The sequence below is a fragment of the Anabrus simplex genome, chromosome 3 (genome assembly GCF_040414725.1).
Source record: "Anabrus simplex isolate iqAnaSimp1 chromosome 3, ASM4041472v1, whole genome shotgun sequence".
NCBI lineage: Eukaryota > Metazoa > Arthropoda > Insecta > Orthoptera > Tettigoniidae > Anabrus > Anabrus simplex.
The window spans coordinates 271,644,942-271,666,602 of record NC_090267.1 but is presented as its reverse complement, the minus strand read 5'-3'; the positions used below and the strand labels follow the sequence as shown (position 1 = coordinate 271,666,602).

Below are 21,661 nucleotides of genomic sequence, written 5' to 3'. Positions count from 1 at the left end.
GACTTGGAAGAAAGGATACGAGCTGTTCGACTAGGTGGTATGTGATACAAATTCTTATAATTTTGTTAAATACCACCTATTCAGTACAATAAAAACGTAATAAAAACTTACATATTTATTAAGTAGTTCATATGTGAGCCATGCTTGAATGGCAGCTTCATAAAACTTACCTTTCTGTCATTGCTAATGGCCTTTCCGGGCTTCTCATTGATTGACTTAACTATTTCCAAGATTGCACTAGAGAGGGCAGCACTCTCGGTTGTGAACACGGGACATCATTCTTTCTGACGAGATAGTTGTCATATATCTCTTTGGATCAAATCTTTGCATTGTTTATAGATAGAAGAATATAAAATGGAGCCCACGCAGATCAGAGTGGCATTTTTAAGCTACAGATGGGTTTTTAATCGGTTCAAACTTGGCCTATACTACCATCCTTCCTTTAATTTTGACGGCTAATATTTCAGGTATGGTATTCTTATTTTTATATTGATTCTAGGTTCTCTCGTGGATTTTTTCGCTTTTATTCATAACTGATTGATACGCATCCTTCTCCTCTGCTGCGTGAATGGGCTGCGTGTTTGCTGTTTATATTGTGACTGAGTTATGTTGATAGCTGGGTCTCTGATTGATATTAATTATGTGCACTGCATTCTAAAGTCTTACGCCGTCAAAAGAACGCACGGCCCCAAGTCGACGTGTAGTTCCATTCGTGTCATATGAGGTGCGTAACCTGGTGAGTTTATTATATGACTACGGGATCCTCTCTGATCCCACTGCTGAATTGTTTGAGCCGTGCACGCTGCTTCCGAGGTGTATGAGGCCTTTGTCGATGACCGTGAGAGTCATAGTATTTGAATGGGATCTTGACCATTAACTGGAGTTGAGCTCATATTGTTGCCGATACCGGTAATGTCTGGATGTTTGGGTGTGTGTTGGCGAGTGAGAGGAGTGAAAGGATCACGTATCGCTCATCTCAATTATCATTTTTGATCTTGTTTCTGTACCTTATGTTTGGGGTGCGGTGTTATTTATTTTAGCTTTGTGGCTATCTTGGTCGATGGCTTGCCCGCGACGCCGCCATGTTTGTTTTCCTTATATTCGGACTATGCGCTTGCCTGTGTTTCTCTTTGGGTTTTGATCATTGCTTCTTTGGTCCAGAGACGTTCCCCCTCTGTGCCATGACGATACCTACATTCCTTTGTATTATCTGCTTGGGGCTTCTTCTTCTCCATGATGCGTGGGAGCTTATCGTTGTAGGGTAATTGTTGTGAAGAGGGTGGAGTATAAAGACGTGTATGTGAAGGATGATTGTAATCTCGCGGAAGGAACGATATAATTGTCCCGTGTGGATTATACAGTATTTGTATTGGCAGATAATGAATTGAGATTACTTTTAAAGCGGTGAGCCCGTTGTAAGTGTAATTTTATCTTTGAGTTGAAAAATACCTTGGTCACGAAATGATGTTACCACATCAACTCAACAGACTCTGCTCATGTATATATCCTTTGGTTATTTATATTTTTAAAGTGTTTGCTTCATTTTCTTTGCTTCTGTTGTTTTAAATTCATTATACTAATAAATCCTCATTAATCTTTTTTCGAATGTCATTGTTAGTAGTATTAGTCCCATATTTATTTACATCGGTAATGAGGGTCATTTCCAGTTCAAGGCTGTTTATCTGGCCTTTCTTAGTCGCGATCCACGCCTCAATCTCCCCATGTGTGTGTATATGCTGGAGTATTGTTCTCGGTAAGGAAGGGGTTCGGTCCATATGGTACATGTTTCGCTCCTTTTTCGTGAGCACCATCAGCCAATTATCATTTACTTAAGGTTATATAAGATCATGAATCTATTCTATTGGATTAAATTATTCTTGTAAACCTGATTGACAAATCTTATAATATTTTACAAGTTGTGACGTACCCACTTGGCCCACAGATGTATGACAAAATTATAACGTGGCGGGTCACTTTAATATTAAAATAAATAAATGATATGTCATTGTTTCTCCAGAAACAGTATCCCAAGGGTGCCAGTCTTCAAGCTTATGGCTTGAAAACAAAAGTAGATAATTAATAATAATAATAATAATAATAATACGTAATGAGACTCAAAAAACTCCCAGGGGTGAGGTGAACGGAACACAAACCATTAAGTACACTAACTTGGAATTTAAGGATCATTAATAATCATTTCATAAAATACAAATTAAAACAGCTATTTATTAAGATGAAAAACGTGACGTAACGGCGTTTTAACGACATCTGAACTTACGGAAGCAAAAGAAAAATTGAATGAAAATAATTTTAAAAATGAACTGTTGTGCGAAGACTTGCAGTAACTTATGCCATAAGCTCACCATATGTAGACTCTGTTGTCTTGAAGCTGATGATATGTGGATCTCGTACCGGCTGCCTTCTCTGTTGTTGGATTCCAGTCCTACTTCTACATTTCCTGTCCTTAACACTTCCTACTGTACTGCTTACATAAAGTCGTAATGAGTCCTAATTTTAAGTGCAAAACCACCATGGGTTATGTTCATGGAGAGAATACATTCGTATTCTTCCGTATTACGGAACAGTAGCGTAGCTAAATTCATAATAAAAGCTCTCCTCCCCTATACTAGTCAGAACCGGTCTCCCGTTGACTACCTCTCGTCATTGAGATATTAATTCCCAATGAGAGTAACTTTTGAGTAGAATATACTCAGATGCGAAGTGAACTAAGTTAAAATTTTCTCCGATGTATAGACGTAGAATCGTAGTAAGAGTATCTTCCAAGCGTGAGAATCAGAATCAGAATATCCGAATACAAGTGACAATCTGCTCACGAGTAAGAATACGAGTATGAATGTCAAAACGACTGCTAATGCTAATAAGAATCTGAATGTCTTCTCCAGCTCTTGTCGGTGGTATATATCGGTTCAAAAGTCTCCTTCCATCAGCCATATCACATGGTCCAGTAAGATTCGAGGTCTCATCCCTTCTCCGATGTATAGCTGTGAATCCATCATGTTGCTTCATTACGTTCATTCACATAGGCTGAACTTTCCCGCTGAAATAAAGCGTCCCGAAGCGGAGTTTGAAAAGTGGGTTTAATAATGTATCAACTGTCTCTTCATGAGGTAGAGAGGGTAAGGTCTCTCGTAACCTAGATGACGTACTTTTCCTGGAATTGGGCTGAAATTAGCCTGCTGACTCTGGTCACCTCACAACGGCTATTGGAAAATTTACTGCAAGTTATAAATATGCATGATGTTGAAATACTTTACCCAACAATTTGTCCGTTCAGAATACATTATAGCCGCGATACAAAGAAATGAAATGATGATTGAAATGGATGATAAAAACCCTATATATAATATTAATTTTAAAATGACCTATCAGTGATTAAATATATACATTTTATCAATTAAATATATCGTTCAATAATTAAAAACATTCAGTGATGTCCCAAACATCACAAAGTCATATAACAATAAAATTATGTCTAAGTTAAAACACATTGGTCTAAATTCTATCCAAGTCTAACATTTTATTGACGAAACTCATCCGATGAACATCCTTTAAAATTATTTTTAAAAACCTTTCGGGATCTGGCTAATTGTACTGATTCAATGTTACATGGCTTGTATGATTGTCGTTGAAAGTTCGTTAACTATATTAACCATTTTCTACACTTGATAATTGCGTATGTTTTGAACATTTAAGTTGTTCTCGATGTTGCTGGAGTAACATTTGTAAAAAATGTATTGGCATTAATTTTATGTTATCAACAGCAGAATATTTTTCATGAACAAACTTGTTGGTGAATGAACACTTTCTAATGAGAGGTAGAATTTGAATGGTTCTCGTATATTCCAAATTGGGCTTGTAGGTATATTTTTCTTTCTGCTGCGTATTTGTCTAGTGTTACTCCTAGCCTCTTGAGAACTACTTGTTGTTCTATTTAACAAAATTATAAGAATTTGTATCACAAGTAGATCTTCAATACGGACTAGAAATGAAATTTATAACCTGCAGTAAATGGTATGTTCCGAGCTGTCAGTGGAGAGATGGCGTGGGAGGACACCAGTAGACGAATAAGTTTGAATGATGTCTTTAAATAGGAAAGATCACACAATGAAGATAAAGTTGGAATTCTAGAGGACAAATTGGGGCAAATATTCGTTTATAGGAAGGAGAGTTAGGGATTGGAATACCCTACCAAGGGAGATGTTGAATAAATTTCCAATTTCTTTGCAATCATTTAAGAAAATGCTATGAAAACAACAAGATAGGGAATCTTGCCACCTGGGCGACTGTCCTAAATGCAGATCAGTAGTGACAATGATATTCCTCATTTATGATATCGTTGTTGTTGTTGTTTGAGTCATCAGTCCATAGACTGGTTTGATGCAGCTCTCCATGCCACCCTATCACGTGCCTTTTCATTTCTACGTAAATATTGCATCCTACATCTGCTCTAACCTGCTTGTCATATTCATACCTTGGTCTACCCCTACCGTTCTTACCACCTACACTTCCTTCAAAAACCAACTGAACAAGTCCTGGGTGTCTTAAGATGTGTCCTATCATTCTATCTCTTCTTCTCGTCAAATTTAGCCAAATCGATCTGCTCTCACCAATTCGATTCAGTATCTCTTCATTCATGATTCGATCTATCCATCTCACCAACATTCTTCTGTAACACCACATTTCAAAAGTTTCTATTCTCTTTCTTTCTGAGCTAGTTATCGTCCATGTTTCACTTCCATACAATGCCACGCTCCATACGAAGGTCTTCAAAAACATCTTTCTGATTCAGATATCAATGTTTGAAGAGAGAAAATTTCTTTTCTTAAGAAAGCTCTTCCTTGCTTGTGCTAGTCTGCATTTTATGTCCTCCTTACTTCTGCCTTTGTTAGTTATTTTACTACCCAAGTAACAATATTTATCTACTTCCTTTAAGACTTCATTTCCTAATGTAATGTTTCCTACATCACCTGCCTTCATTCGACTGCACTCCATTACTTTCGTTTTGGACTTATTTATTTTCATCTGGTACTCCTTACCTAAGACTTCATCCATACCATTAAGTAACTTCGAGATCTTCTGCTGTCTCAGATAAAATAATATCTTCGGCAAATCTCAAGGTTTTGATTTCCTCTCCTTGGACTGTGATTCCCTTTCCAAATTTCTCTTTGATTTCCTTTACTGTCTGTTCTATGTAAACATTGAAAGGGAGAGGGGACAAACTGCAGCCTTGCCTCACTCCTTTCTGGATTGCTGCTTCTTTTTCAAAGCCCTCGATTCTTATCACTGCAGAATGATTTTTATACAGATTGTAGATAATTCTTCGTTCTCGGTATCTGATCCCTATCATCTTCAAAATCATAAATACCTTGGTCCAATCAATATTATCGAATGCCTTTTCTAGATCTACGAATGCCATGTACGTGGGCCTGTCCTTCTTGATTCGATCCTCTAAGATCAGACGTAAAGTCAGGATTGCTTCACGTGTTCCTATATTTCTTCTGAAGCCAAACTGATCTTCTCCCAACTCAGCTTCAACTTGTTTTTTCCATTCTTCTGTAAATAATAAGTGTTAAAATTTTGCAGGCATGAGATAATAAACTAATGGTGCGGTAGTTTTCACACCTGTCAGCACCGGCTTTCTTGGGAATAGGTATAAGAGCATTCTGCCGAAAATCGGATGGAACTTCTCCTGTCTCATACATCCTGCACACTAAATGAAATAACCTTGCCATGCTGGTTTCTCCTAAGGCAGTCAGTAATTCAGAGGGAATGTCATCAATTCCAGATGCCTTGTTCCTATTTAGGTCACTCTCAGCTCTGTCAAACTCTGACCTCAAAATTCGGTCTCCCATTTCATCAGCATCAACAGCATCTTCATGTTCCAGAACCAAATTATCTACATCTTTACCTTGATACAACTGTTGGATATGCTCCTGCCATCTTTCTGCTTTGTCTTCTTTCCCTAGAAGTGGCTTTCCGTCTGAGCTCTTAATATTCATAAACCTAGATTTCCTTTCTCCAAAGGTTTCCTTGATTTTCCTGTATGCAGCATCTACCTTTCCCAGGACCATACAGCCTTCGACATCCTTGCACTTCTCCTTCAGCCATTCTTCCTTAGCTACCTTGCACTTTCTATCCACTTCATTCTTTAATCGCCTGTATTCTTTTCTGCCCTCTTCATTTCTAGCATTCTTGTATTTTCGTCATTCATCAATCAGGTCTATTATCTCCTGAGTTATCCACTGATTCTTAGTTGATCTTTTCTTCCTTCCTAACATTTCTTCAGCAGCCCTACTGACTTCATTTTTCATGACTCTCCACTCTTCCTCTACAGTGTTTCCTTCAGCCTTTTCATTTAGTACTTGTGCAACACGTTCCTTGAAACAATCCCTCACACTCTTTTCTTTCAACTTGTCTAGTTCCCATCTTCTTGCATTCTTTCCTTTCTTCAATTCCTTCAACTTCAGATGGCATTTCATGACCAACAGGTTGTGGTCAGAGTCCACGTCTGCTCCTGGGAAAGTTTTGCAATCCAACACCTGCTTTCTGAATTTCTGCCTAATCATAATGAAGTCTATTTGATACCTTCCAGTGTCTCCAGGTCTCGTCCACGTATACAGCCGTCGTTTGTGGTGTTTGAACCACGTATTGGCAAAGGACTAAATTATGATCAGTGCAGAATTCAACCAGCCGACTTCCTCTTTCGTTCCTTTGTCCCAATCCAAATTTTCCTACTCTACTACCTTCTCTTCCTTGGCCTACCACTGCATTCCAGTCTCCCATCACAATTAGATTCTCGTCACCTTTTACATATTGTATTAAATCTTCTATCTCCTCATATATTCTTTCCATTTCTTCATCATCCGCTGAACTAGTAGGCATATAAACCTGCACTATTGTGGTGGGCATTCATTTGGTGTCTATCTTGATGACAATAATTCTTTCACTATGCTGGTCGTAGTAGCTTAACCTCTGTCCTATTTTCTTATTCATTATTAAACTAACTCCCGCATTTCCCGTTTGATTTTGTGTTGATAATTCGGTAGTCGCCTGACCAAAAATCTTGTTCTTCCTGCCAACGTACTTCACTTATACCAACTACATCTAACTTTGGCCTATCCATCTCTCTTTTCAGATTCTCTAACCTACCACAATGATTCAAACTTCTAACATTCCACGCTCCGACTCGCAGAGTGTCAGTATCCATCTTCCTGATGATTGCCCCCTCTCGTGTAGTCCCCACCCGGAGATACGAATGGGGGACTAGTTTACCTCCGGAATATTTTACCCGGGAGGAAGCCACCATCAGTACACCATTCATACAGGGAGAGCTGCATGTCCTCGGGAGGTAGTTACGGCTGTAGTTTCCCGTTGCTTTCAGTCGTGTAGCAGTATCAACACAGCTAAGCCATGTTGAGTATTATTACAAGGCCGTATCAGTCAATCATCTAGACTGCCGCCCTTGCAACTACCGAAAAGCTGCTACCCCCCTTTCGATGAACCATTCGTTAGTCTGGTCTCTCAACAGATACCCATCCGATATGGTTGCACCTGCGGCTCAGCTAACTGCATCATTGGGACACGCAAGCCTCCCCATCGCGGCAAGGTCACATGGTTCGCAGAGGAGGTTCACGATATCAACCTTGCCTAAAACGCTCGTTCCTATTTTTATATGGGAACTGCATGTTGTGTTTCCGCTGTTCTGTGTGAGTCACCGCTGAACGTGTATCTGTCTTGTGCTGCCTTCTGCAGAGGGTATCGTAACTTCTTGGCACTGTCTCGATCTCTGGCCAATCAGAGCTCGTGAGTATTGTTACGCAACTTACTTCTCGGTCTGGCTAGAGCCAGCCAGGGAGTCGCCTGTTTACCACGATGGCGGTAGGAAGTGTGTTTCATCGAAGCTCTGGACTAGCTCTCAGGATAGCCATGGATTACGGCTAAAGATCCTTGTGCGAAGATGTTGTTCATCTTCAAGAACTCCAATTTAATTTTACGTTCTATATTCTACATTTTTTTTACTCTCCGGTTGATTAAGTACGCCTCATTCAAGAACAACTTTGTGAGTATGTAACAACATCTTACTCCCAACATAGAAGCGTTGTGTAAATCGTAAGTCTCAAGATCCTATTTACTGCATCCAAGTTTTATTTCATCAATCGCTTTGTGCCTTCGTGAAATTCTATCTCTCCGATTTTATTCTGGTCTTTGCAGTCTTCTATCGGAAATTCGTCAGTTCCTTGAGCCTGATGTTAAAAAAAAAAAAAAAGACCATTCGTGTTTAACTTGTGAAATATGGGGTTCTTAATTGTGTATTATTAATACTTACTCCTATGATTGGGTTATTATGATTAATTATAAATATTTAATGTTCTGGGGGTGATGTTCATTTACTATAACGACCCTAACGAAATATGTTAATTGGTTTGTTTAATGCCCGCATGAGTTTCCACAACGGTTAGTTTACTAGGATCTGTCCCCTTTCTTCCTATTCATTTTTGGGTTATCCTTATACCTTATTTAATCTTATTATCTGATGTTTTTGTTATTCTTGATTCTCTTTTGTTTATTTGTGTATTCTATTGTTGTGGGTTTGGTTTGATTGGCTTCTTCTTGCTTTTTGCCTGTATCCGTTGCCATGGTGATGTTTACTTATTTTATGGATTGTTGATGACCAAATGACCTTAAGAGGTGAAATGTGTTTTCCCTGGTATGAATTCAGAATTTCGTGCAATAATTCACATGGATGGGTGAATGTGTTCCTTGTACTTCCTCTTAAACAACAGTCACCACCACCACCACCACCACCACCACCTAGTTTGGTTCTTTTCTGTGGTTTAAAAATCTGTTTCCCTTTATCTCTGTTTACTTTTCGTCCTCTTTCGAATGTTGAGTTCTTTAGCCGTTACTGGCTCATCTTTGGATCGTGATTTATTTTGATGCCTGTGGGAACTCGCAGCGCGAATCTTGATCCTACACAAGTGTACCTAATTCTCTGAAGAGTAACCTCCTAAATTTTTTAAAGCAAAGGATAGGAACGAGGGTCATTAATTGTTTTGATGTAGGTTGTACTTAATCGACTTAAATATTATCTCCCTTTTATTGGTTTAGGGCAGCCACCCCAAACAATTTAGTATAGCTCACAATTCATTTCAAGTAGGTTGTTAATTAATTTTAATTAACACTAATTATGTTTACAATTCATTAAACCTAATCTAAGGGCATTACTTCTTTCTCAGTTGTTCAACCCATGTAAGTAAATTGAGAAATTAAATGCATCTTATTTAATCCTAGAATCTGCTTTGCTTTTCTTTCAACTAGCGTTAATCAGTTTCATACTGTACCAGCTTTGTTTCTCTGTATCTGAGGTAACACCATATGTACTCGAGGTAAGTGTCTTGTGGCCACTGTCTTTTGTGTGGGGTATGTGCCCAGTGCTTCTGTTTACTTATAACATTTATTTTACCTTGTCTTGTACTCGTACCAGCTAAATGCATGGTACTGACTGGTACAATTTGTATGTAACTACATAAAGTAGGAATGGGGATAAGGTGGTCAGCAACAACATTATATAAACTGGAATTTATATTTTACGATAAAACACAAGAATTTATTATGATTTTGTTGAGGAATGGTAGGAATGTTAATTTCTGGATTTTGTCAACCCTCAATTAGGCCTAATTTATTCAGAAATATTATTTTGTTATTCTCGTAATTTTGTGTAAGCATTAATTATGGCTAATTCTGTGATTTCGTTTATGCTAGAACAAACCAGACTTTCAGTTATCAGAATTAATTTGTTAATTTTTGTAAAAATTTATAAATGTTACTCGTGAGTCTTTGAAGAACAAAGTCCAGCACGAGATAATTTTATTTCTATCCATCAGTAGTCAAGTGTCCATGTCCATGGCTAAATGGTTAGCGTGCTGGCCTTTGGTCACAGGGGTCCCGGGTTCGATTCCAGGCAGGGTCAGGAATTTTAACCATCATTGGTTAATTTTGCTGGCACGGGGGCTGGGTGTATGTGTCAACTTCATCATCATTTCATCCCCATCACGACGCGCAGGTCGCCCTCGGGTGTCAAATCAAAAGACCTGCACAACATGTCCTCGGACACTCCCGGCACTAGAAGCCATACCCCAATTCATTTCAGTAGTTGAGTGTTATTTTATGAATATAAACTGTCATGCCTAGTTTTAATTGTGTGTTTTTGTGTTGTCATCAGTCCTTGTCCCTTTAAATGCCTCTAAAGTTTTGACAACATGAAAACTGTCTGCCTTGGGATCTCTCGCATGCTCGCTGAGTCTAGTCGGGCAAAATGGGGGCAATATACATAACCCACACCACCCGGGCTAATGATTTTATTCTACCCCTTAACAAGTAACCATCTTACCAACTTACCTGCCACAGATGAAGCTTCTAATGACTCTCGTTTCTCTCTCAGCAATTCTTTCACGGTAACAGCTTTCTTCCTTACAAGATCATCAATTGCACGTTTCTTTTTCTTCTTCAAAATCTCCCTCTCATGTGAAACAAACTTCCTTTTCTTGATTATCTCTGTACTTCTTTTGTCTGGTAGCTTCGGTTTCTAAACAAAATATTTTTATAAAAGATGTTATTTAGCTCCTTTAAATTGTTAAATCACACTAATTCAACTATGTTCAGAACTGCACTCTACTAACACAACATATTAAACACAATACCATGCAAGAAATTCAAACACGAACACAAACAAATGCAATTACAAACCAATTCATAAGAGAAAAGAAATTAGACCAATATTGTATTACAACAAGAAACACTTCAAAATAATATTAAGAATTTTATTACATTTGAACATAAAAAAGAAACATAACTTATGTACAGAAAACACACCATGTTTCATGTATTAACAGAGAAAAGCCATAAGTATTAAGAGGTTGTTTACACTATTTGTAAACTGTGTAGCTTGCTTAGAATGTACAGTAACTGTAATGTCAAGCAACTGCCCAGTAAAATCCAACAGACCCTCGCAGTAATCTAAATTTATTAAAGACCTCATTACTGAATTCAGAGTAAATTGACTTTCACTATCTATACCAGGATGAAGCATTGAATTTAAAAAGTAAGTATTGTGTTGAGCTTGACTGAAAGAGCATCTCTAAACCACCTATCACCTTTGTAAGAATTATGAAAGAACATACTTGAAATTTCATTAGTATTCTACCCAGATCGAGAAGGAAAAATCGCAGGGAGTAGTTGGAAGATGAATATCTCGCATAAATATGTCTCTAGAAAAGAAACCGATTATATTCTGAGCCTAATATAACACACTATCATAGACAATCTAATCCTACTGAAGGAGGAAAAAACAATATCCTCAGAAGAATATCACAAGAATGGGACAACAGATTACAAAAGTTTCAATGGAAAGTCATGAAGGAAACTTCTTCAGCAGCATCACACTCAAGTACAAAATATCCTATGTAACCCATTCTCTAGTGTTCCACCGACATTTAAATCCTGAATGTACCAGTAGGAGAAACTCTGAATATATTTTGTCACTAATATATGTACAATAATTCAAATAAGCATGGATAAATGATGGGACGTATGCAATGGAGGGAGGTAATGGGAGTGCTCTGTAACAAAAGAATGCCAATATGCCTGAAGTCGAAAATATACTGTAGAGTTGTTCGTCCAATCGCTATCTATTGAGCCGCGAGCTGGCCAGTTACGAGACTATTAGAACACCTAGTATTCTACCCAGAGTATGTTGTGTTGGTCAATGAGAATCTCTCACCTTGACCACATTACAAACAATGCTATTTGGAGGAAGATTGGCACTGCCCCAACAAATAAAAAAAAATGCATCGGAAACGTCTCCTATGGCATGGCCACATCATGCACGCAGCACCTCACACCATGGCCAATACAGCCTGCCACATTAAAGTCAGCAATTTGACTAAGTGGAGGGCTATAACGACAACAGGATGCCAGTAACGCTGACATGAGAGCATTCTACCTACAGCATAATGATGTTTTCGATCATAGGAAATGGTGTTCTTTGATCCATCAAGTAGATCCTACACCAGTAAGATAAGCGCTTAGTAAAAGAAGAATTCATATGAAACCATTGAGTGAACTTTATATATACTGCTGCACAGAAACTGTGTATTTAACAGAGACATTTAGGGAACTGAATTTAATGGCCTTTGAACATCCTCATTTTTGGGTCCACAAAATCCACCAACTATGGTAGTGTTCCAAGGGTAGATTGCATTTTCTAATCCCATTTTCTAAAATGGTAGGTGTAACTTTCTCTTGAATTGTGAAATCAATCGGCAAAGTCAAGTGTTACAAATACCTTCTGGTTCTGCATCCTTTTCATGCAAGCGTATGTTAGAAGTCATCACTTTACATACTTTTCCAGATTCTGCAACTTCAGGACATAAAGATATTATTTATGTGTGATTTTGCGTAAGTGGATGCATTCCTCATCGGAATGACTTGCCTCGGGTAGACTTAAGCAGCGTGTGTAAAGGGCTGGGACCCTGTGGTTTTGATGTTTGCTACATTATTTTGGGAGACGTGAATATCCGTTTTGAGTCATTCCGCCGTGTGTTGGCGAGGGTGATATGTGCGTCTACCGAGGAGAGTTTATTTTAGCGGACTATACTTCATGATGATTTTATTGGGTTTTGCCCATGTCACTACTACGTGTTGCCGTAGACGTTTCTTTTATCGCGACATTTAGTTTGGATTTTCTTTCGGAATATAACCGTGCTGAGAAATATTTTGTGTCATGTAATCTTTTTCAGGATACAACGCTGGATTATGTGTTGAAAGTTAAAGCCTACTTTTTTTTTTTTTTTTTTTTTTTTTTAACATGTAAATTATTTCAGGAACCTGCATTGAATAGGAAGTGTTGTGCTTTAAGTGTAAATTGTTTCCTTATATTTTCCATCGAAGCTTTGAGTGAAGTGGTTTTTGTTTTTTTGTGTGTGTTCCGATCCACATTGTTCTGCTCATGAGATTGCTCATAATTTGGGGTGCATATATTCGTGCATAGGATGTTTTACCACTCAGCATGTTATATTTTGTACAGTTAGATTAGTTTAGGTCTCCCCTTTTTGCGCATTAAATCATGTCTTTTCTTAAGGTTAGTGAGCCCCACTGCAATGTCAAGTGTGCAGGAAAGGGGAATGTACTCATTTACAGTTCAAAGTGTTAAATATAAGTAAAGGCGGAAGCGTGGTGCGAGCACGCAAGCCCATGGTGTAAAATTAATGAAATTTCAAGATTTGATTTGATATGTTAAGTATGTGTGTTGGCATACATTGTACATTCGTAATATATTTTTCATTCTCAAGATGGACTTCATCAAACTGAAAGAAAATTTAAGTCGTGTAAAAATTTGGATTTTATACTTTTTTGCTTTTCCTTCATACTTTCTTGTTTATTTAAATAAACAGATTTCGTCCAAAAAGTGATGTCATGCTTCGCCTTGCTTTATTAGTAGTTTTTTTTTAGCTGACCTCGCCGTGTTCATATTTAGTTATATGTTCCCCATCAAATCCAGGGTGTATGTAATTTTAGGGCAATTTTTTATCATAGTTCGAACTGAGCACCCCTGGGAGCAGCTGACTAGTCTGTGGCAAATTACCTTGATGGTAAAAACAGAGATATATAAGTGTCCTTTTGTCTCCCCATTGTAGAGTCAAAAAGTGATGTATTTTCCATAGCTGCTTCTGGATGTCGTCTAAAACATCCCCTCATTCACGATGTAGAAACTAGGTCAAGATTAAACCAGCCAGTTACTAGAATACTACAACTGGGGTGATTTCCACCACTAAGGTTAAGTTAAGGAGATTACCACCTTCCAATACTTGTCAATTTCTTATAATAGTTTTATTGTTTACCTGACATAATCCATCTTAATCTCTAGGTGTATACTAAACAGGACATGTTTTGTTCCGGTTATGGAACATCTTCAGCTAAAAGATTTGATAAAATGGCAAGACAATTAAAACACACATAATAATTATGGTGATAAAATAAAATGTTCATTCATATTGGGTTAAAATTCCCAACGAGCCAATGTCCAAGTGACAAAGTAAATTCGGCGCAAGAGGTCTTCTTTATGCTGGAGACTAGTGATGGGACATTCGATTCATTTTACTGAATCGATTCATTTGATTCCGTTCACGTTACTGAATCGATACAGTGATCCGATTCACGGCTCATTGGTCACCGCTCCTACTGCATCTGTGTAGTATGTGCTGGTAAGACAGCAGCAACAGCATTCAGTGCTCGCAGCTGCCATCTGGTCTTCATACTATGAACTCCTTTCTGAGAAAAAATGCTAGTTACTCTAATACATCGAAGGTTTCCGGCGACGCAGGGTGGGAAATGTTAGGAAGGTAGCAGCCATGGTCTGAATTAAGGTACAGTCCTAGCATTTCCTGGTGTGAAAATGGAGAAACTACGGAAAAACCATGGTGGGATTCGAACCCACCATCCCCCGAATGCAAGCGCAGAGCCACGCGATATTAACCGCACGACAACTCGCTCAGTCTTTTTTTTAAAGTATTTTTCTATCAGCTGAGGATTTTTTTTAATCGTCATATTTTGTATAGGCTACCCGAGATGTACAGTAGCCCGCTGGTGTTCTGATTCAACATACTGTTATTGCGTCTGTCCACATATGATTGAAGTCTTGTGCAACGATGTGACATATGAACTGAGAGAATACCGAGCCGTTCTTCCCAATATAAAACAGGTACTTTTGAGTGTTCGTGACTCATGAGCATGACTCATAGTCATAGGGAAGCTAGAGTCGAGTTTAACTGTCAAATGTCAACTAAGTTATAATACTAAGATTCATTAAACTAATAAATAGTATAACCTAATAGCCTACCTACTTACTAGCTACTTCAGAATTATGTTGTGACTACCTTTTTAACACTGCAAATAAATCCATCTATTATTTAAACCTCCCTGTAAGAAGAGGACAGTGAATGCAAATGGGTATTATTTTCAAATGAGCTGAGCTCGAGAGTCCATTATAGCATACGATTCTTTCAGTCTAGCATGGCTCACTGTATGTCTCGCTGCAGCGGAAGCTCGGCTCTCTGCGTGTCCAGTGAGCCGATAAGGAGCCGTGTGTATCATGTGTCTCACTGAGCCGCGCTCGTTCACGATTCTTTCGATGTGCCATGATTCACTGTATGCCTCGCTGCAGCGGAAGCTCGGCTCTCCGCGTGTCCAGTGAGCCGATAAGGAGCCGTGTGTATCATGTGTCTCACTGAGCCGCGCTCGTTCACGATTCTTTCGATGTGCCATGATACACTGTCTCGCTGCAGCGGAAGCTCGGCTCTCCGTCAACGTCCAGTGAGTGCGCCACTCAGCACTGTCCGCTGGGAGTAAGCTGAATCGTGTGCCGTGAGCTCGCCTTTCCTGTGAATCGATTCACTCGGACACTTGAATGAATCGATACACTGCTTCGAATCATGCATTCAGTAGCCAACACTACTGGAGACGTGTATGCTTCTTAATCTTGAAGATAAAATTTGTGATATAAAAGATTTTCTTAAAATATAGTTGTCGGGGGAACTCGTGAGAAATAACCGTTCTTGAAGTTGAGTTGATGTTTAGACTGTTAAAATGAGTCTAAAACGAGAAGAAATTAAGTAAAGAGGGACATATTTTAAAGGAGAAAACCTTGTAAGAATGTATGTTGGTGAGGATAAAAGAATAATGGAATCGTTTACCTAATAGTTGACCCTGTCGTATTTAGCGTCCTCCCTTGCGCTGTGTCGTCAAGTGACAGTTATCTCTCTCTCTCTCTCTCTCTCTCTCTCTCTCTCTCTCTCTCTCTCTCTCTCTCTCTCTCTCTCTCTGTGTGTGTGTGTGTGTGTGTGTGTGTGTGTGTGTGGGGCGCTTGCAGTGGGCGAGGAGCAGAAGGAGAGGTAGGGGAAGTGGGAGAAGCAGGGGAAATGTTCTGTAGGGTGGAGCTAACTGAGAAGTGGTAGTGTGATAGGCGATGGGAAACGGAAGGAGAAGTAGGGGGAATGTTGTGTAGGGTGGAGCTAATTGGGAGGAGGTGTGTTGGATGGTTTCCCGGATCCTTTTTGATGGCTTTTCTGGATGAGTCTAATTTGGTAGCCTCTTCTAACAATATACTTGATATTCTCCATTATTTTGTTAAACAAAACCCCAGCCACCCTCCAGGGGTAGTGTGCCTGGAACATGCCCAGAGGTCCCAGGTTCGATTCCCAGTCTAGCCATTTCATCTCATTGGAACATGCCCAGAGGTCCCAGGTTCGATTCCCAGTCTAGCCATTTCATCTCATTAACTACTCTGATGATGTTGGTGTCACAAAAGGCATCCCGCCGTAAATATTAGCCATGTAGAAACTCGTAGGATATTATTATATTATGTCATAAGTTTAGTTATGATGTAGAAACTTGTCTCACCTCATCTCCAAACCAACCCTGTTTAAACAGGAATAATAAGGAGTGGTAATTCATTCAGTGTGAAAGGATTCTTATTTACTGTACTCATTTACTTAAAGGTTTGATTGTACTGTATATTTTTGAGTGTGAACATTCAACATTGAAGTACAAAAGGATATTTTCTTTCCTGAGATATCTTGATGTAAACATTTGAAAAAACAGTAATGGCCTATATTTCTGTAAAAATTCGTAGTTACTATCCAGTGTTTGCTAGTATCAACTGATGGGCTCTTTAGCAATAAAGCAAGACAGCCCATCTCAAGCAAGGAGCTCATTTGGACAGAAATAAAAAAAAAAATTTAAAACCTCTCTCTCTCTCTAAATTGTTCACAATAATTTTGCACGTGTTTTTCTTGTCATAGAACAGCTCCTAACCCAATAAAGTATCCACTGAATAATTTCCTTACAAGGTGCACTCAAGTTATAACACCTCGGTTTTTTCCTTACAAACTGATCACACGAAAACTATGAAACTTATGTCACTTAATGATGTAATCTCCCTGCAACTATACACATTTTTCACAACATTGACGCCATGATTCCATAGCCACTGTGAACGCTACTTTAGGGGGTCTGTTTCAACCACTGGAAAATTGCTAAGCATTAACAATACAGCTGGTGAATGTAAGGCCACAGAGAGCGCCTTTTATTGTTTGAAACAGCCAAGAGTCTCTAGGAGCCAGGTCAAGTGAGTAGGGAGCATGAGAAACCACTTCGAAGTTGTTTTTACACTTATTTTACAATCTCTTATCTCCTATAATATTTCCATTCTCCCCACTCTCATTTTTGTTATCGAAACTTTATGATCTCCATCAAATGCTTTTCCCGGTAAAACCGTTACATCCATCAACTGTGTGATTTGTCTTTTCCAAAATTCGATTACTGATTTTATTCTTCTGTCACCCCAGTCACATCTTGTAACTTTCCTGCTGTTTTTCTTACAAAACCATATGTTGCCAACAATTATTCCATTCCTCTCATAAAACTCAACTAGTTTCTCTCCATTTCTTTTCCTATATCCATATGATCTGACTACTACTTCCTTTCCTTGTCTTTCATTTTCCAACTGTACATTTAAGTCTCCCATTATAATCATTTCCACATCAGTTATCTCCTTTTCTAGTTTCTCCAAGAGTTCCTCAATATCCTCCTCTTTGTTCCCTGTCTGTGGTGCATACACTTGTATGCAATCATTCACTTCGTTCCTCATTCTCAGTCTAATTTTTATTACCTTGTCGCTGATGTACTCTACCATATCCACATCCTCCTTCAGCTGTTTTGAAATTTTCAAGCCCACTCCATTTTTTTGCCTCTCTGCCACCATTCCAGTATAGTGTATTGAGCATTCTCTTCTTTCCTTTCCCCTTCCCTTTAACTTCACTCAAGCCCATCATTTCTATAACCACTTTCTTCATAACATCCACCTCTTCTTCTGCCCTTCCTGTCAGGGTCATAAGGTTGATTATGCCCATCTTCGTGATGTTGGCTACTGGTCGCCAATTTTTCATAGCCCCCCCACCCCCGTACCCAAGGAACTGCACGTCGCTTGCAGCAGGGTATGCCGTACCCTTTTCCAAGGCAAATTCCAAAGTATATCATATAAGGGCCATTATTATAATGGTATCATCGCCCCAGAGGGATTTTTATAACTAGTGCCAGGTGTAATTTTAGGCCGCTCCTCAAAAGTAGAGAGGCCTTTTCCAATCACTTCTCTGAAGTACAGACATTGCTGACAGGAGAAAGTTCTTCCGTTTTACATGCTGTTGGAATTGGGGTCCTCTCCCGCCATCTAAACCAATGACCCTTTTCTCCTCTACAGTGAATTTATGTGGCATTTCCAACAGAGAAGCTTCACCTGGCCTCCAGGGATGGGGGGTGGTGGAGCTCCTCTACCCGCAGCCGTTGGTACCCCATTTGGTAATGGCCACTTGTCCCTCAGCCAGACAGTCGCAGGTAGAACAGTCTACTGTCACATGACAGCAGAATGATCCTAACCAGTCTCATATCATCATCATCATCATCATTTCTTCGGGTGTGGTTGTGTACAAGCCTCCTTCAGTTTGTCCTGTCCATCCACAGATGTTCATATTTGCGACACCAGTTTACATCTCCGATTTCAACGTCCTTCAAAATCTGCTTCTCCCAAACATCACGAGGCCTTCCTCTTGGTCTCTTTCCAGAAACACTGCGGTCAAAGTATGCTCGAGGAGTCCTATGGGGATCCATTCTTTTCATGTGAACATACCACTGCATTCTCTTCATGTCAAGACTGTCCAACAAGCTTCTTTCCAATCCAAGCTGTTGTCGAATATCCACATGCTTTATTCTATCCATTTTTATTTTTTGTAGACAAGAAAGGAGGAACTTCATTTCTCTTGCCTGAAGACTATTCTTTGTTGATCCAGTAAGTGTTGCTGCTTCAGAACCATACGTCAATATAGGTACCAGATATATTTTGTACTAGGTGATCTTGGAAATTAACGGAAATGTTTCATCCCCAAAGTATTTGAGGTACAGTGTGATAAAATGTGGAAGCTTTCTGCATTGTGTTGCTAATCTCTTGATGTATGGTATTCTCTGAGGACAGAACACTACCATAGCACTGGAAGTTGTCTACAATATCAATCTCCTCATCTTCAATTCTTATGCAAACAGTTGGGAAGTTTCTACTCATCACCAAGCAAACTCTCTTGGTTTTGCTGATTTTAAGACCTAAGGTTGTAAAAGCGTCATGCCAAAGATGTAGTCTAGCTTGTATTTCTGCTTCCATCTCGCCCCATACCATTATATCGTCATTATGATCCATTTACGATTATGAACAGGAGTTGTGTCCATGCTGGACTCCACTCTTCCTTTTGAACCAACCTGGCGTTCCATCCTGAACCTGGACACAACTCTTGGTTTCATCAGATAATCATTGTACTCATGCTATGATGTCACTGGGCATTTCCTTATTGTTTCAAACACTCCCATACATGCCTGCATGGTACATGGTCATACTCTTTCTAGATGTCCAGAAAAACAGTTATACACGTCTTACCTTTCTCCCAAAACTTCTCGCAGAGCATTCTGGTGGCAAAAACGATGTATATAGTTGATCTATGAGGTCTGAATCCATGTTACACCTCCCCAAGTGTAAGGTTCAACGTATTTTCTAATCCTGCTCTCAAGGAAGGATTCACAGATTTTGAGTTACACCTCTGTACTTGGTACATATCTTATCACCTTTTTTCAACAATGGTATGATGATTCCCTGCTTCCAGTCATTGCATATTACATTTTGTTCCCAAATTTTTTTCAATACTCTTGTACATCCACTGTTGTCCAACCTCGAGTGCTTTGATCATCTCAACACTAAATTCATCTAATCCAGGTGACTTCACGTTTTTCAGTTTAGATACTGCTGTCTCCATTTCCAACCATGTCAAACTATTGGTATTTGTACTGCCAAGGTCATGAGGTTCGTCATCTAAGAAAGTGACATTTCCATCATAGTTCAGTAAAGTTTCGAAGTGCCTTTGGAACTTCTGGAATATTTTGTTCTTATCCATAGTCACCTCACCATTAGGAAGTTCTACAGACTGGACAGATTCAGTTCCAGTTCTTCTACTCTTAACAATTCTGTAACCGTTTCTTATTCCCATCCTGTGTTATTCTGGTAGCCAGATCTTCCTTTGTATTTCTGTTTTTCAGCTGCAACTAACTGTTGGACATGTAATTTTCTCTCTCTGTAAGATGACAGGTTGTCCTCTATTACATGATGACCTCCCAGTACTCTTGTGTGATATAGGGCTCTTCTTGCAGAGATTCTGTCAGTGACTGCTTTTTCAACATCATTCCACCTGGCAGTTTCTTTAGGTTTTTCATATTTGGCTCTGTCGTCCACATACTTTCTCTGCTGTACCTACCACAAACGCCTTTAGAGTGCCCCATTTTCCATCTACCAATTTCAGTTCTTCTCTCGGCAACAATCTGCGGACACCTTCCATCAATTCTTCCTTTATACTTAATCCCTGAATACAGGGCTGCCTCTTCGGCCATCTCCCCCGTACCATAGTCCACCTTCTCCGCTGTAGATGTCATTCAGGTCTTCACTCGTAACCCCGAGCTGGAACCCTTACTACATGCTACACACCGGGCTAGTGTGCTCTGGGACTCACATAGACAGTGATGCCACTCCCTGGGTAGGATGGCCTCCAAAAAGAGTCTACCTGCTACCTATTACTGAATTTAATTTAATATCTCCATTAATTATTATGATAAAAAAGATAGAACAATGGCAACATGTGTGTTTCAATAATGCCCACAAAACTCAGTTTTTACAGCAATTGTAACAATATTGTGGCATTTATTAAAGGTTAAAGTAGGCTGATTCAATAAATGAGTCATGACTCACAGAACCGCATCTAGACTATAAAAGCTCAGTGAAAACTACACCACATATACAGTCAATGATCCACAGCTATGCCTTGCTAGTCAGCATGCTGTCGAACTAGGTCAGATATATATTGCTAAGCCGTGTCAAGTATGGTGTGCAGACTAAAACTTTCCGCAGTTGCAAATTACGAATCAACACTTATGATATTTCACTCTGTGAATAATTCACACTGAAAACATAGTTACAGTATTTTCTACTCTCAGCTTGTAATTCTTTTGAAGTGTTTACATGTAACAGTTTCTTTGTGTGTGTAAATCAAGCCAAGGCTTGAAATATTAGCATCAATTTTTTCTTCAAACTTTGGGACAGAACTTGTAATTTTCAGTGATAATATTTCTTTGAGGCAGTTCTCAAGAACTTATTTATACAGTGTAAATTTTCAAGTGTTTTGTACAGATTATGTTCAGGAACTTATTAATATTTTCTCCTTGTACGACTTCTACAAACTTTTGTTTGTGCATGAACATTGTTTCTAACAATGAATAGTCTTCGATTTATTTCACGTTTTTATTGAGAAATTTCTGTTTATGACCCACATAAAAAGACTTGAATTTGTTTTCAATGTCTATGACCCTGTACGTTCTTCCTTTGTGCTCTTCGTAAAGAATTAACTTTGAACTTTACCAAGTGTTAATACGGTGGAACCTCGATTCTCCGTTTTTCGGGGGACCATGAATATAAAACTTACAACACGGGAAAACGGAAAAT

General features: G+C 39.0%; 1 protein-coding gene across 9 annotated transcripts in view; it reads right to left on the bottom strand.

The window, feature by feature from the left end:
- Positions 1–21,661, bottom strand: part of yem (yemanuclein) — a 661,372-nt gene that overhangs the window by 445,856 nt on the left and 193,855 nt on the right. For all 9 annotated transcript variants that reach the window (XR_011017928.1, XR_011017929.1, XR_011017930.1 and 6 more), the window contains exon 5: positions 10,420–10,606. Coding sequence is in view for 6 of the 9 variants with exons in the window: in XM_068226662.1 (XP_068082763.1) it covers positions 10,420–10,606 (187 nt within the window). In the remaining 3 variants the exon portion in view is untranslated. The remainder of the gene's footprint in view (positions 1–10,419; positions 10,607–21,661) is intronic.